The 15,433-nt window shown below is 41.7% G+C and overlaps 1 protein-coding gene across 4 annotated transcripts in view; it reads left to right on the top strand.

Annotated features, from left to right (window-relative positions):
• The window catches only part of LOC118366294 (muskelin-like), a 39,431-nt gene extending 24,036 nt beyond the window's left edge, over nucleotides 1-15,395 (top strand). For 3 of the 4 annotated variants that reach the window (XM_035748852.2, XM_052492238.1, XM_052492237.1), the window contains exons 11-18: nucleotides 238-459; nucleotides 839-968; nucleotides 8,755-8,902; nucleotides 9,826-9,940; nucleotides 10,287-10,426; nucleotides 10,732-10,834; nucleotides 12,274-12,328; nucleotides 12,689-15,395. In XM_035748852.2, coding sequence (XP_035604745.2) covers nucleotides 238-459; nucleotides 839-968; nucleotides 8,755-8,902; nucleotides 9,826-9,940; nucleotides 10,287-10,426; nucleotides 10,732-10,834; nucleotides 12,274-12,328; nucleotides 12,689-12,810 — 1,035 coding nt within the window. In that variant the 3' untranslated portion in view covers nucleotides 12,811-15,395. Of the gene's footprint in view, nucleotides 1-237; nucleotides 460-838; nucleotides 969-8,754; nucleotides 8,903-9,674; nucleotides 9,739-9,825; nucleotides 9,941-10,286; nucleotides 10,427-10,731; nucleotides 10,835-12,273; nucleotides 12,329-12,688 lie in introns of those variants that run through there. The other variant, XR_008089100.1, reaches the window with a different exon arrangement.
• The last annotated feature ends 38 nt before the right edge of the window (nucleotides 15,396-15,433 follow it).

The raw sequence follows: 15,433 nt of genomic DNA, 5'->3' as shown, positions 1-15,433 counted from the left end.
CCGTTCAGCCATCTGGAGGTGAGACCAGAGCACTGATGAAGGCTTAGCCGGCTATAGTCTTGACATATTTTCCTCTTTTCCCACTTTTTAAGCTGAAAATGGATCTGTAAATGCCAAGGATTTTTGCATCATTTTTACACTGCTCAAAGCCCAACACTGAAATCCAAATGTTGAATCTCATGAGTCTCTTCAGACCCAACCTTTCTCTTCTCTCACCCTTCCTCCCTCTCCTTATAGATGTGTATGGACTCGGAGAAGCACATGATCTATACGTTTGGTGGTCGGATTCTGATGTGTAATGGCAGTGTGGAGGACAGCAGGACGTCCGAGCCCCAGTTCAGTGGGCTGTATGCCTTCCACTGCCAGGCCGGAACCTGGAGCCTGCTCAGAGAAGACTCCTGCAACGCTGGGCCTGAGGATGTCCAGTCACGCATCGGACACTGCATGCTCTTCCACACTGTGAGTTATGGGAGTAGTACCATGACTGGTGTTGATGTTAGGGTAATGTTGCCTGGATGTTACTGAACTGTGCTCATACACTCACACATATCAACACACAATGTGGCAACATTGCGGTGACATTCTTTATTGAATTCAGCACAAACACCAGAATGATTTATTGACAGAAAGCCCAAATGGCTTTCTGCTTTGTGTTTTTAGAGAAAGCCAATGACAGAACAAATATACACCAATTTTACTCTCATTACTTTTATGAAGCCAAGGAAAATTGTTCAGACTATTATCTTGTTCCACAGAAGAATGTAAACTATTCAGTGTTGGCATGAATATGAAATAGATTTTGCTCTTCTCTCGCTCATCTCCCCCTCCCTTTCTCCAGAGGAATCGTTGTCTGTATGTGTTCGGAGGTCAAAGGTCAAAGACGTACCTGAATGACTTCTTCAGCTACGACGTGGACGGGGACCATGTGGAGATCATCTCAGACGGAACCAAGAAGGACTCCGGCATGGGTAAGACTGTCCACTTAGTCACTTAAGCCACCAGGGACAGTAACTCCATGGGTGGAGTAAAGTACAACCGACACCTTCATTGTTTAGTGCCAACATTTTGTTCCAAATGGATCTGGTCAGGTCTAATGCCAAGGGTGTTGCAAGACTAACCTAAATGAGTTTAGGCTTCATGTAAAAGTCCCCTCACTGCCTTCAGCATGTTGTACTTGCACCCTGGGTTCCACCCGTTCTGCAGGGCAACAGAGAATCTAGTAGCGTGGCCGTAGTGCGTTTGTTTACAAAGTTGGAATTCCTAATTTCTTGCTGTGATTAGAAAGTGAGAAGTTGATTTCATAAGCTTCTGAGAATAACATTTTTGTCACGTGCAAATGGGGTTCTTAGAAATTCCCAGCCTGTATTATTGTGGTATTTAGCAAAACCTCACAGGAACATTTAATTAGAGTGCACTCTCACACCACACACACACACACACACACACAGTTTCAATCTCTTACAATCTACTTTCTCTTTAATTTTTATTCTCACACTCTCACAGAACCATGTTTCTCTATCTTCTACTTTTTCTATTACACACACATGTTTGCAAAGCTACTGGTAATTTACCAAAGTTACCAGAATCTTCAGTAATATTGGTAATTAACAGAGAACTTATGGTAACTTTGGTCATTTATACTTGAATAATTGTAAAGAATATTTTATTTATTGTTATATAAACATACATGCGCGCACACACACAGTACCAGTGAAATATTTGGACAAACCTACCAATTAAAAGGTTTATTTTATTTTTACATTGTAGAAAAATAGTAAAGACATCAAATTTATGAAATATCACACATGGAATCGTGTAGAAACCAAAGAAAAGTGTTAAACAAATCAAAATATATTTGCTTTGCTTTGACACCTTTTGTACACTCTTGGCATTCTCTCAACCAGTTTCATGAGGAATGCTTTTCTAGCAGTTTTGAAGGAGTTCCCACATATGCTGAGCATTTGTTGGCTGCTTTTCCTTCACTCTGTGGTCCAACTCATCTCAAACCATCTCAATTGGGTTGAGTTTGGGTGATTATGGAGGCGAGGTCATGTTATGCAGCACTCCATTATTCTCCTTGGTTAAATAGCCCTTACACAGCCTGGTGGTGTGTTGGGTCATTGTCCTGTTGAAAAACAGATGATCGTCCCATGAAGCCCAAACCAGATGGGATGGTGTATCGCTGCAGAATGCTGTGGTAGCCATGCTGGTTAAGTGTGAATAAATCACAGACAGTGTCACAAGCAAAGCACCATCACACCTCCATGCTTTACAGTGGGAACCACACATGTGGAGATCATCTGTTCACCTACACCACATCTCGCAAAGACACGGCGGTTGGAACCAAAAATCTACAATTTGGACTCCAGCCCAAAGGACAGATTTCCACCGGTCTCGTGTCCATTGCTCGTGTTTCTTGGTCCAAGCAAGTCTCTTCTTCTTATTGGTGTCCTTTAGTAGTGGTTTCTTTGCAGCAATTCGGCCATGAAGGTCTCCTCTGAACAGTTGATGTTGAGATGTCTGTTACTTGAACTCTGTGAAGAATTTATGTGGGCTGCAATTTCTGAGGCTGGTAATTCTTATGAATTTCTCCTCTGCAGCAGAGGTAACTCTGGTTCTTCCATTCCTGTGGCGGTCCTCATGAGAGACAGTTTCAAGTTCTTGACATTTCTATGTTGACTGACCGTCATGTCTTTAAGTAATGATGGACTGTTGTTTCTCTTTGCTTATTTGAGCTCTTCTTGCCATATTTACTTATGTGTCTTTTACCAAATAGCGCAATTTTCTGTATTCCCCCCTACCTTGTCACAACACAACTGATTGGCTCAAATGCATTAAGAAGGAAAGAAATTCCACATATTAACTTTTTAACAAGGCACACCTGTTAATTGAAATGCATTCCAGGTGACTATCTCATAAAGATGGTTGAGAGAATGCCTTGATCAATACTTTGTTCAACACTTTTTGGTTACTACATGATTCCATATGTGTTATTTCATAGTGTTCATGTCTTCACTATAATTCTACAATGTAAAAAATAAAAACCCTGGAATGAGTAAGTGTTCTAAAACTTTTGACCAGTACAATGTACAGTTGAAGTCGGATGTTTACATACACCGTAGCCAAATGCATTTAAACTCAGTTATTCACAATTCTTGACGTTAAATCCTAGTAAAAATGCCCTGTCTTAGGTCAGTTAGGATCACCACTTTGTCTTAAGACTGAAATGTCAGAATAATAGTAGAGTGATTTATTTCTTTCATCACATTCCCAGTCGGTCAGAAGTTTACATGCACTCAATTAGTGTTTGGTAGCATTGCCTTTTTAAATTGTTTAACTTGGATCAAATGTTTCGGGTAGTCTTCCACAAACTTCCCACAATAAGTTAAATGAATTTTGGCCATTCCTCCTGACAGAGCTTGTGTAACTGAGTCATGTCTGTAGACCTCCTTGCTCGCACTCTTTTTCAGTTCTGCCCACAAATGTTCAATCGGATTGAGGTCAGGGCTTTGTGATGGCTACTCCAATACCTTGACTTTGTTGTCCTTAAGCCATTTTGCCTCAACTTTGGAAGTATGCTTAGGGTCATTGTCCATTTGCAAGACCCATTTGCGACCAAGCTTTAACTTCCTGACTGATGTCTGGAGATGTTGCTTCAATGTATCCACAACTTCCTTTCCTCATGATGCAATCTATTTTGTGAAGATACCAGTCCCTCCTGCAGCAAAACACCCCCACAACATGATGCTGCCACCTCCGTGTTTCATGGTTGGGATGGTGTTCTTCGGCTTACAAGCCTCACATTTTTTCCTCCAAACATAACGATGGTCATTATGACCAAACAATTCTATTTTTGTTTCATCAGACCAGAGGACATTTCTCCAAAAAGTATGATCTTTGTCCCCATGTGCAGTTGCAAACCGTAGTCTGGCTTTTTTTATGGTGGTTTTAGAGCAGTGGCTTCTTCCTTGCTAAGTGGCCTTTCAGATTATGTCGATTTAGGACTCGTTTTACTGTGGATATAGATACATTTGTACCGGTTTCCTCCAGCATCTTCACAAGGTCATTTGCTGTTGTTCTAGGATTGATTTGCACTTTTTGCACTAAAGTACGTGCATCTCCTTCCTGAGCGGGTAGATGGCTGCGTGGTTCCATGGCGTTTTATACTTGTGTACTATTGTTTGTACAGATGAACATGGTATATTCAGGTGTTTAGAAATTGTTCCCAAGAATGAGTCAGACTTGTGGAGGTCTATCATTTTTTTAAATTTTATTTTGATTTTCCCATGATGTCAAGCAAAGAGGCACTGCGTTTAAAGGTAGGCCTTGAAATACATCCACAGGTACACCTCCAATTGACTCAAATTATGTCAATTAGCCTATCAGAAGCTTCTAAAGCTGACATCATTTTCTGGAATTTTCCAAGCTGTTTACAGTGCATGTAAACTTCTGACCCACTGGAATTGTGATACAGTGACATCTAAGTGAAATACTCTGCCTGTAAACAATTGTTTGAAAAATGACTATCATACACAAAGTAAATGTCCTAACCGATTTGCCATAACTATAGTTTGTTAGTTCTAGTTTGTTGAGGTAATCTGAAGAGATTTTCACTTCCTGAAGCACCTCCCACAAGTTGGATTGGCCATATGGTCATGCTGCTCACAACAGCTCAATAGGGTTGAGATTGGTGACTGTGCTGGCCACTCCATTATAGACAGAACACCAGCTGACTGCTTCTTCCCTAAATAGTTATTGCATAGTTTGGAGCTGTGCTTAGGATCATTGTCCTGTTGTAGGAGGAAATTGGCTCCACTTAAGAGCTGCCCCCAGGGTATGGCATAGCCTTCCTTCAAGATCCCTTTTACCATGTACAAACCACTAAAGCACCCCCAGACCATCACATTGCCTCCACCATGCTTGGCAGATGGCATCAAGCACTCCTCTAGCATCTTTTCATTTTTTCTGTGTCTCATGAATGTTCTTCTTTGTGATCCGAACACCTCAAACTTAGATTTGTCTGTCCTTAATGACTTTTTTCCAATCTTCCTCTGTCCAGTGTCTGTGTTTATTTGCCCATCTTAATACTTTTTCTGGGGCCCCCCGGGTGGCGCAGTGGTTTAGGGCCACCAGAGACTCTGGGTTCGTGCCCAGGCTCTGTCGCAACCGGCCGTGATCGGGAGGTCCGTGGGGCGACGCACAATTGGCCTAGCGTCATCCGGGTTAGGGAGGGTTTGGCCGGTAGGGATATCCTTGTCTCATCGCGCACCAGCGACTCCTGTGGTGGGCCGGGCGCAGTGCGCGCTAACCAAGGTCGCCAGGTGCACGGTGTTTCCTCCGACACATTGGTGCGGTTGGCTTCCGGGTTGGATGCTCGCTGTGTTAAGAAGCAGTGCTGCTTGGTTGGGTTGTGTATCGGAGGACGCATGACTTTTGACCTTCGTCTCTCCCAAGCCCGTACGGGAGTTGTAGCGATGAGACAAGATAGTAGCTACTAACAATTGGATACCACGAAAAGGGGGGTAAAAAAAAAAAAAACATTTAAATAAAAAATCATTTTTATTGGCCAATCTGAGAGATGGCTTTTTTCTTTGCAACTATGCCTTGAAGACCAACGTCCCGAAGTCGCCCCTTCACTGTTGACGTTGAGACTGGTGTTGTGCGGGTACTATTTAATGAAGCTGCCATTTTGAGGACTTGTGAGCCATCTGCTTCTCAAACTAGACACTAATGTACTTGTCCTCTTGCTCAGTTGTGCACCGGTGCCTCCCACTCTTTCTATTCTGGTTTGAACCAGTTTTCGCTGTTCTGTGAAGGGAGTCGTACACAGCGTTGTACGAGATCTTCAGTTTCTTGGCAATTTCTCGCATTGAATAGCCTTAATTTCTCAAAACAAGAATAGACTGAGGAGTTTCAGAAGAAAGTTCTTTGTTTCTGGCCATTTTGAGCCTGTAATCGAACCCACAAGTGCTGATGCTCCAGATACTCAGCTAGTCTAAAGAAGGACAGTTTTTTTGTATTGCTTCTATAAATCAGCACAACAGTTTTTCAGCTGTGTTAACATAATTGCAAAAGGGGTTTCTAATGATCAATTAGCCTTTTTTTAAATTATAAACTTGGATTAGCTAACACACTCATGTGTTCCATGTGCCACTGGAACACAGGAGTGATGGTTGCTGATAATCGATATCTGTACGCCTATGTAGATATTCCATTTAAAATAAGCCGTTTCCAGGTATATTAGTCATTTTCAACATTAACAATGTCTACACTGTATTTCTGATCAAGTTGATGTTAATTTTAATGGACAATTTTTTAAATGTTCTTTCAAAAACAAGGACATTTTTAAGTGACCCCAAACGTTTGAACAGTAACGTGTGAGATATCTCTCTTCAGCTCTGGAAAAAATTTAAGAGACCACTGCAAAATGATCAGTTTCTCTGGTTTTACTATTTGCTCTAAATGACTATTTTTATTTGGGAGAAATGTTGTCAGTAGTTTATAGAATAAAACAAACATGTTAATTTTACCCAAACCAGAGAAACGGATCATTTTGCAGTGGTCTCTTCGTTTTTTCCAGAGCTGTGTGTGTGTGTGTGTGTGTACACACGCATCCAAATTAAACACCAATGGTATTCACTAAGTTGATGGTTTATATTTAGGATTGTTTTACAGCTTTTGTCATTCATCATCTTTTGTTTTTTGTTTAAATCATCTTATTCATTATTTCATATGTTTTACATGTGATAAGGCTACACAGAGGGCCAGATGATTAGACACCTGTGATAATCTGAAGTACCCAAAATGGCCAGTAGATGTCTTGTGATAAATTACATCCTTGAAAGATACCAAAGTTATGGTAGTTTGCTGGGAAACTTAGAACGTTTCCAGTAATGTACCCTCCCTTTGCAACCCCTACACACACACACACAGTCTGAATGCTAACTTGAGCAAATCGCAACATTGCACTCCGGTTAGTCGCTATCAACTGATGCTTTTGGTCAGCAGCTGTGTGTGTGTGTGTAGCCTAATGTGTCTTTTTCCTGTCAAGCTTAGAACTCCGTGATACTACATTTACAGAACTGTCCCCATCACATGTATCTTCATCTACCCTTACACTAAAGAATGTAATAGAATCTGTGGTTTCAGATGCAATAGATGGCTGTAGGAGGAGATGCCGTCTCTTCTATTAAAGTGACTTGTGACAGACTTTTCAGTGCAGCTCATTAAAAGGCACAGGGCAGCAGAGAGAAAGAGATGCTTGTTGTCCTGAAACAGATTGTCTAAAGATCTCTGGCTGGACAGAGCAGAGCTGGACTGGCGTGATAATGGCAGAGTATTAATAGGACCTCACTGTGCCTCTCGCATCTGTGTCACCCTGCAAGAACGAGAGAGGGAGGCAGAAGTAGAGAGCTGGAGGGAGAGCGAGTAAGACCGAGACGAGGGAGAAACCGAAAGATGCAGAATGAGCAAGCGAGAGCGAAAGAACAGAATATATTTTGGCAGGAAGGAAGTAGCAAGCCAAACAGTGCTCTTGTAATCATTCTCTAATGTTTATCGACACCGCAGCTGCTCTGTGTTCTGCTCCGGCACCACAGAAACATCTCCCTTCCCTGTTCATTTCCATTTCAGAACTTTGCTTTAATGAGCTCCTTCTATCCCAAATGGCACCCTATTCCCTATATTGTGTACTACGTTTGACCAGGGCCCGTAGCGTCTGGTCAAAAGTAGTGCACTACACATGTTTTACGGTGCTATTTGGGACGTAGGCTGTGTCTGAAGGGCAGAGCACAGTCTTTAGTGGCTCTGTCTTTCTGGTGTGTTCTTCTTGTTCTTCAAATAAACTTCTTTGTTTTGTTGATTCTCTAAAACCATCTGTACTCTCTACTCAAGTTACACAGGCGGATTGACCTAGGGGCCTGTTTTGTTTATGCAGAAGTTAATGCCTTGGTTAATGTCTTGGAACAGGACATCGACGCATAATTCATGTTGTGTGATTGTCAAACTGTCTATGACGCTTGTTTGAGAAATGGCCCTAAAGCATATGGTGGGTTCCATTAAAATGTATTAGTACAAGTTGGTAGTACTAAGTGATTAAAAAGCACCCAACAGCGTCTTTGTTTTGACACTGTTCCTCAACTTACCATCATAGATTTTATACACTATGTAGTCATTGCGAAAGCTTATACCTGCTTCTTACGTACAACTACTGAAATACATGACCACAAATCGGAGGAACTTGGCCTATATGTGTTCCATATTCAGCTATACGTATGAATAGTAGAATACTGTATATACTGACGTGTCATGACTTCAAACACATGTGCAATCAGAGGATTGCTTTAGACCAGCATTGTACGCAAATCTGGGTAAAACAACATGCATATGGATAGTTGCATACTGTTTACACTGTGACCGCAAACACATCCTGTTCTGTCAGTAATGCAAATCGGTAGAAAAACAAACATACATTTGCGTTGTGTCCTGCTTGTTTCCAGCAAGTCTCGTTGCTATGTACGTTGCTATGTGAGCAGCCTTTTGCTTTCGTAGTCTCCCAGTTCTCAAGTCTTTTAATCTTGGCCTCGATGGAAACAATGTGCAATAGCGTTAAATAACCATAGAGCCCAGAACTCTGTGACCAGGAAAAATGCTGAATCCCTGCTGTTATATCAATGTAGCCTGCTATTCTCTCTCTTATCTCAGAAGCACCAGTCTATGTTTTAAACCTCTCTCTGATGTGTGTTTGTCCCTCAGTGCCGATGACGGGCTTCACCCAGAGGGCCACCATAGACCCAGAGCTGAATGAGATCCACGTCCTGTCTGGCCTCAGCAAGGACAAGGACAAACGAGAGGAGAACGTCCGTAACTCCTTCTGGATCTATGACATCGCACGCAACAACTGGTACGAAACGCGCGCACGCACGCACGCACGCACACACGCAGTCTTGTATAACTAACCATGTGGGGGACACACAATTCAATCCCATTCAACATATTTTCCCTAGCTCCTAACCCTAAAACTAACCCTAGCTCCTAACCCTAAAACTAACCCTAGCTCCTAACCCTAAAACTAACCCTAGCTCCTAACCCTAAAACTAACCCTAGCTCCTAACCCTAAAACTAACCCTAGCTCCTAACCCTAAAACTAACCCTAGCTCCTAACCCTAAAACTAACCCTAGCTCCTAAACCTAATTCTAACCTTAACCCTAAACCCCCCTTGAAATAGCATTTGACCTTGTGGGGACTAACAAAAATATTTTTTTACTATTCTTGTGGAGACTTCTGGTCCCCACAAGTATAGTTGCACACGCCCACGCACCGGCAAACGCACACAATAAGATTCTTTGATACAATCATCAACCAGTAGTGTCATACTTCAAAGGCTTTCCTGACCTGAAAGGGAGTTTCATAATCTCTCTGCCCTTCAAAAGAGAACAAAATGTTTTTTTCAGGGGGTGTGTTTCAGAGGGTGTGTGTGTTGTACCTCTGCACCTTCATGGAGAAAGTCTTTGTTCTGGCCTAGCTAATTTGGTCAGTTGAAACAGTGCTTGTGAGAAAACAGGCTGAAAGTGCTGCCTGCTGCTGGTTCCTGTACACTTCTTTCTCCAGCTGTTCTTTTTACTGAGTGTCCAGTAAATTAAGTCTGTTTGTGTGTATGTGTGTTTCTCCGTAGGAGGCTGTCTAGAAGTGTGTTCCAGTATTTGCTTCGGGGTGTGTGGGCGTGTTTCCTTTTTAAGGTATAGAAACACAATGGGTGTTCCTCTTCGGGTTTAAGGCTATGTGCGTACTAACTGTTGTACTGTGTGTGTGTGTGCATGCTGCAGGTCGTGTGTGTATAAGAATGACCAGGCGGTGAAGGAGAACCCCAGTAAAGCTCTACAGGAGGAGGAGCCCTGTCCACGCTTCGCACACCAGCTGGTCTACGACGAAATGCACAAGGTCACACACACACACACTTAAACAAATATTTGACCTTTATTTAACCAGGTTAGTCTGGTTGAGAACATTTATTTTTCAAGAGAGACCTGAACCAAGACAGCAGCATCAACACATCAGTTTTAGACTGCCACATGACATCAACCAGACTAAGATACATCAACATAACAAGCAGCATGTCAGTGAAGAACATGTACACACACTTCTACAAAATGCTATAAGCGTAAGCGCACAACATTTGATTAAATACTGTTTTGGGCTATCATTATGATCTGAGACCAGTTGCAGTTTTGAGAGTATTGATGGTTGTGCTAATATATCCAGTGTTATTTTTCCTCTTTGTGTCCAGGTACACTACCTGTTTGGAGGAAACCCAGGGAAGTCGTGCTCTCCTAAGATGCGTCTGGATGACTTCTGGTCCCTCAAGCTGTGTCGCCCCTCCAAGGAGTACCTGCTCCGACACTGCAGATACCTAATCAGGAAGTACAGGTACAGAACCAGAGAATGGACTAGACACCTGGAACTGAACCGTAACCTCTCTGTACCATATAGCAAAACAGTGGAGACAAATGTATAGGAGTTATGACACAATTCTAGTTTTGGGTTCTGCTTTGACACTGATTCCACCTAGTGGCCATGTCTTGCCATTGTAGGGAAGGGTTTTCTCCTCGCTCATTTTGCAGTCTTTGCAGTGATCTTTTCACCTTGTGTGGTACAGAGATTCTGTAGGTTAGGCTAAAGGATTTCCTCAAGCTCTCTGTGGGTATACCTGAAGATCTGTCGTGTGTTTTTAGGTTTGAGGAGAAGGCCCAGTCAGAGCCTCTGAATGCTCTGAAGTACCTGCAGAACGACCTCTCTCTGACCGTGGACCACACCAACCCTGATGAGACCAAAGAGGTGAGGGAGGGAGGGAGGGAGGGACGGACGGACGGACGGGAGGGTTGACTGATAGGGAGAGAGGTACTTGCACATTGTGCAGTGTTATCTATTCAACTGTGCTTTTAGATCAAGTAAACTAGTAATAATATTTTTCAACGCCGATACCGATTATTGGAGAACCAATAAAAGCCGATACCGATTAATCGGACGGTTTTTATATATATATATATATATTTGTAATGATGACAATTACAACAATACTGAATGAACACTTTTCTTTTAACTTAATAAAATCTATTTAGTCTCAAATAATCAAACATGTTGTTGGAGAAGAAAGTGAAAGTGCAATATGTGCATGTAAAACATTTTAAGTTCCTTGCTCAGAACATGAGAACATGTTCAATATTCCCAGGTAAGAAGTTTTAGGTTGTAATTATTATAGGACTATTTCTCTCTATACCATTTGTATTTCATATACCTTTGACTATTGGATGTTCTAATAGGTACTTTAGTATTGGCAGCCTAATCTCAGGAGTTGATAGGCTTGAAGTCATAAACAGCGCTGTGCTTCAAGCATTGTGAAAAGCTACTGGCAAACGGAGGAAAGTGCTGTTTGTATGAATGCTTACGAGCCTGCTGCTGCCTACCACCACTCAGACTGCTCTATCAAATATCAAATCATAGACTTAATTATTATATAATAAACACACAGAAATACGAGCCTTAGGTCATTAATATGGTTAAATCTGGAAACTATCATCTCGAAAACAAGACGTTTATTCTTTCAGTGAAATACATAACCGTTCTGTATTTTATCGAATGGGTGCCAACCCTAAGTCTCTAAATATTGCTGTTACATAGCACAACTTTCAATGTTATGTCATAATTCAATGTTATGGAAAATTAATTACGGTATTTGTTAGGAAGAAAAGGTCTTCACACAGTTCGCAATGAGCCAGGCGACCCAAACTGCTTCATATACCCTGACTTGCACTGAATGCAAGAGAAGTGACACAATTTCAGGCACCGCATTGATTATATGCAATGCTGGGCAAGCTAGTTAAACTAGTAATATCATCAACCATGTGTAGTTAACTAGTGATTATGCTGAGATTGATTTTTTTCTAAGATACGTTTAGTGCTAGCTAGCAATTTACCTTGGCTCCTTGCTGCCTGCACTCACGTAACAGGTGCTTGGCCTGCCACGCAGTCCCCTCGTGGATTGCAATATAATCAGTCGTAATCACCGATTGTTATGAAAACTTGAAATCGGCCCTAATTAATCGGTCACCTTTAAAATAAACATATGAAGTGGTTTGATAATGTAACATTCCAAGCCTGTGTTTTGATGTTCATTGTTTTTTTTCTTTTTACCCGGAATAATGGAAGTGTATTTGTTGGCGGTGTTGCGTTAGTGTTCAGTGACTGAGATGGTGTGTTCCGATGTGACTATTCAGTTCCAGCTCCTGCCCTCTGCTCTCTTCAAGTCCAGCTCTGACTTCATCCCTCTGGGTAAGAGCCTTCTGCATACTTCATTGGACACACAGTAGGTGAAAACCAATGAACGGAACGATTATTCTCCCCCCCCCCCGGGCCCTTCTTTCTGACATACTTTCATTTTGATCCTCCCACATGACCTTCTGAGCATGTATGTGACCTTTGAGCTCATAGGACTTCCTGTGGAGATTGAGCAATTGAAGTGAGTCTTTTCTTCCCACCACTCTGTCTCCCTTCACCTTCTCTCTTGTCCCTCTTTCCCTCTCTCTATTCCTTTCCATCTCTCTTCCCCTCTCTGTTCTTCCCATCTCTTTCACACTCTCTTCCTCCCTCACTCATCTCTCCTCTTCTGACCCCTCTCCCTCCTTCTCTCAGGTTTCTCAGACGTGGACCAGACGTATGCCCAGCGCACGCAGCTCTTCGACATGCTCGTCAACTTCTTCCCGGACACCATGACCCCACCCAAGGGTAACCTTGTTGACCTCATCACACTCTAGCCCCGCCCCACAACCCTATGCACCACCACCATACGCCAATAAGACTGATTGGCCGGCCCAAAGCCAAACTTAATATTTTTCTACACTTGACCCTTCCAAATTCAGTGGAGCTCTGCTCGTGGACTGCACTTGTTGACCCCCTCTTTAGGACGTTGGTTCTTCAACAACTAAAACGGAAAATGAGGGTCAGGCCACTTGTGATCTAAAGGGGTTGATACTGAATATCACTGTGTGAAAAAGAAGAAGAAAAACTCTGATAGTCTTGATAGTCTTTGTTTAATAAACTGATTTAACAGGGCAAAAATAACCCAGAATTCTTCCAAACATATCTGTGATAACTCATTTGATTTGTGAGGTTTACATTACTTTTACAGGCTGCGTTTGAGTTTGCTTGGCATTAGTAGCCTGTTAATCAAGGAGGGGTCTCTTATTTTCCGCTCGGTCTTGCATCTGTCTCTCTCTGACCACACTCACTCACACAAACCTGCTTGTGAAAGTAGTTGTTACGTAATGACACCCTGTCATGTGTGTGTGTGTGTGTGTGTGTGTGTGTGCGTTGAATATACCGTCAACCAAGTTCATGCTTTTGTTTGCTTGCTCTGCCTGTATTATTGGTGGCCATATTATATACCCCATATTTATAATTGTCTGCCATGCTGTTTCACACTGTGTCAAAATGTTAATTGTGTTCTATCGAAACAATAGAAGTATGATCCTAAAAGACAATTTATATGTCAAATGAAGTTAAGTCAATTAAATCCTCTCAATGTAAAATTCAGTCATGAGTTTGGGGGGAAAACATTGTCAAGTTGTCAAAAGCCTGGGATTCTGGTAATGGCTACTGTAGCTTTAGTGTGATGCAACCATGGTTCTGTCACTGAGGCATGGTGGGAAATGTAGTCTCCAAGTATGAATGTTATTTTTTAAACTCACTCCCCATCTTGTAAGAGAACTGCAACATGATGGTTCTGCTGTATCAGGGAGTTTTTTTATGTACAAACACATATGATCTCATTGGCTGAGATGTATCTCCCTTTGACGATAAAGTTATTTTATGGAAGGAAGAATGAATGATTGCTTTCATTGAGGGAGAGCCCAGTCTCCCCCTTAAGAGATGGCCTGATTACTGGGTTCTCTCTGTTTCTCATGCAAACAGTGATGACAGGACATTCTTCATTTCTGACCTAAAGAAATACAGAACACTAGATTTCATTCTTACTCAGAATAAGGCGATAGGAGCATTCACAAGTGATCTCTAACACCAAGTTATCAAATGGTATCTGTCTTGTGGCTCCAGCCAAAGTTTTAATGTACAGGAAATGTTTTTGATTGGTTCATAATCATTATGCTGGAACTGAGGATGCCCTTTGATATAGCTTGTGTGTGTGTCCGTCAATATGTGTGTTTGTCTCCAGGGTATTTTGTCTAGTCCACCTGTGTAACATAATACAAACATTTGCCTCATATTGTTCTTCCATTAATCTCAGTAGGAGAGATGATTGAAGTTATCCCCTTTTCCCTCAAGAATAGTAGCAGCCTAGTCTTCCATTACATTGTGTATGTATTGTCTATATATTTAGCATTTTTCTGAGACATCTGTACAGTATGCAGAGTACACTCTAGGCAAAGGCCTATGGAGTCTGAAATATCCATCCCCATTTGTTTTGAGATCAATCAACTCCACTATCAGATAACCAGAGATGGAGGGACTATTCACATTCAAGGAGACAAACACTTGGTGCTTGAGTCCTGTCGGGTGATAGAGACAAACTTTAGACAGGCTTTTTCTTGTCAAATCCTTACAAAATCCTTGATCAAAATCCTAATCAAATTGGCAGATTGTACACTATGTCCCAATAGATTCATTACATCTGGTTTAAGACATCTGATCTTATTGTTAGGTGAGTGATCAAATCCGATTTCTCTGTTCGTTTGCACTCATGTCCTCAGCAATCAGAATTGGATTAATTTGAATCAATCATTTCTGTGTGCGTTTGCTGCTTGTGTGCAGGGTGCACACCCCTGTATGCTTTGTGTGTGTGTGTGTGCTTGTTTGTGTGTGTGTGCTTGTTTGTGTGTGCTTGTTTGCTAATGGTTGTCTTCTGCTGCCACCATATTAAGCTTAGTAAATATTAGCTCTCTGACCTGAGATCCAGAGAGAAAGTGTCATACTTACCATCATAGATTTGTAATAAAACCTGTTATTTAGGCCCTACTCATTATTTATGGTCGTTGTCACAGAATAGAAGACTTTTGCGGTGGTTTCTTTTTTTGTCAGAAATAAAAGATAAGCGTAAGAGAACTAGAAAGAAGCACCTTTGCAGAAAATATATATCACAATGCCAAATACATTTTATTTTTGGGAGTGGAAGGAAATTATCATTTTCAGGAAAATGGAATGTTCTTCATCTGCACCCTCTTCTCCCCAACTGGGGACTCATGAGTATGTGGGGTACTCTAGAGTGCGTGAATAAGCACTACTCTGTGGATAACGTGAATGTGTAGAGAGCCTATTGTAGAATTGCATTGTATGTAATGTACATAACGAATAAAGATTGTATTTTGTTCAGGTTTTCATAAATAAATGACTCCGGTCTTTTGATTTGTTTGTAACCAGTTGGGA

This window comes from Oncorhynchus keta, chromosome 33, assembly GCF_023373465.1.
Source record: "Oncorhynchus keta strain PuntledgeMale-10-30-2019 chromosome 33, Oket_V2, whole genome shotgun sequence".
Taxonomy (NCBI): Eukaryota; Metazoa; Chordata; class Actinopteri; order Salmoniformes; family Salmonidae; genus Oncorhynchus; species Oncorhynchus keta.
Note: the sequence above shows the minus strand (reverse complement) of the source record. Positions and strands in the feature narration are given on the sequence as shown.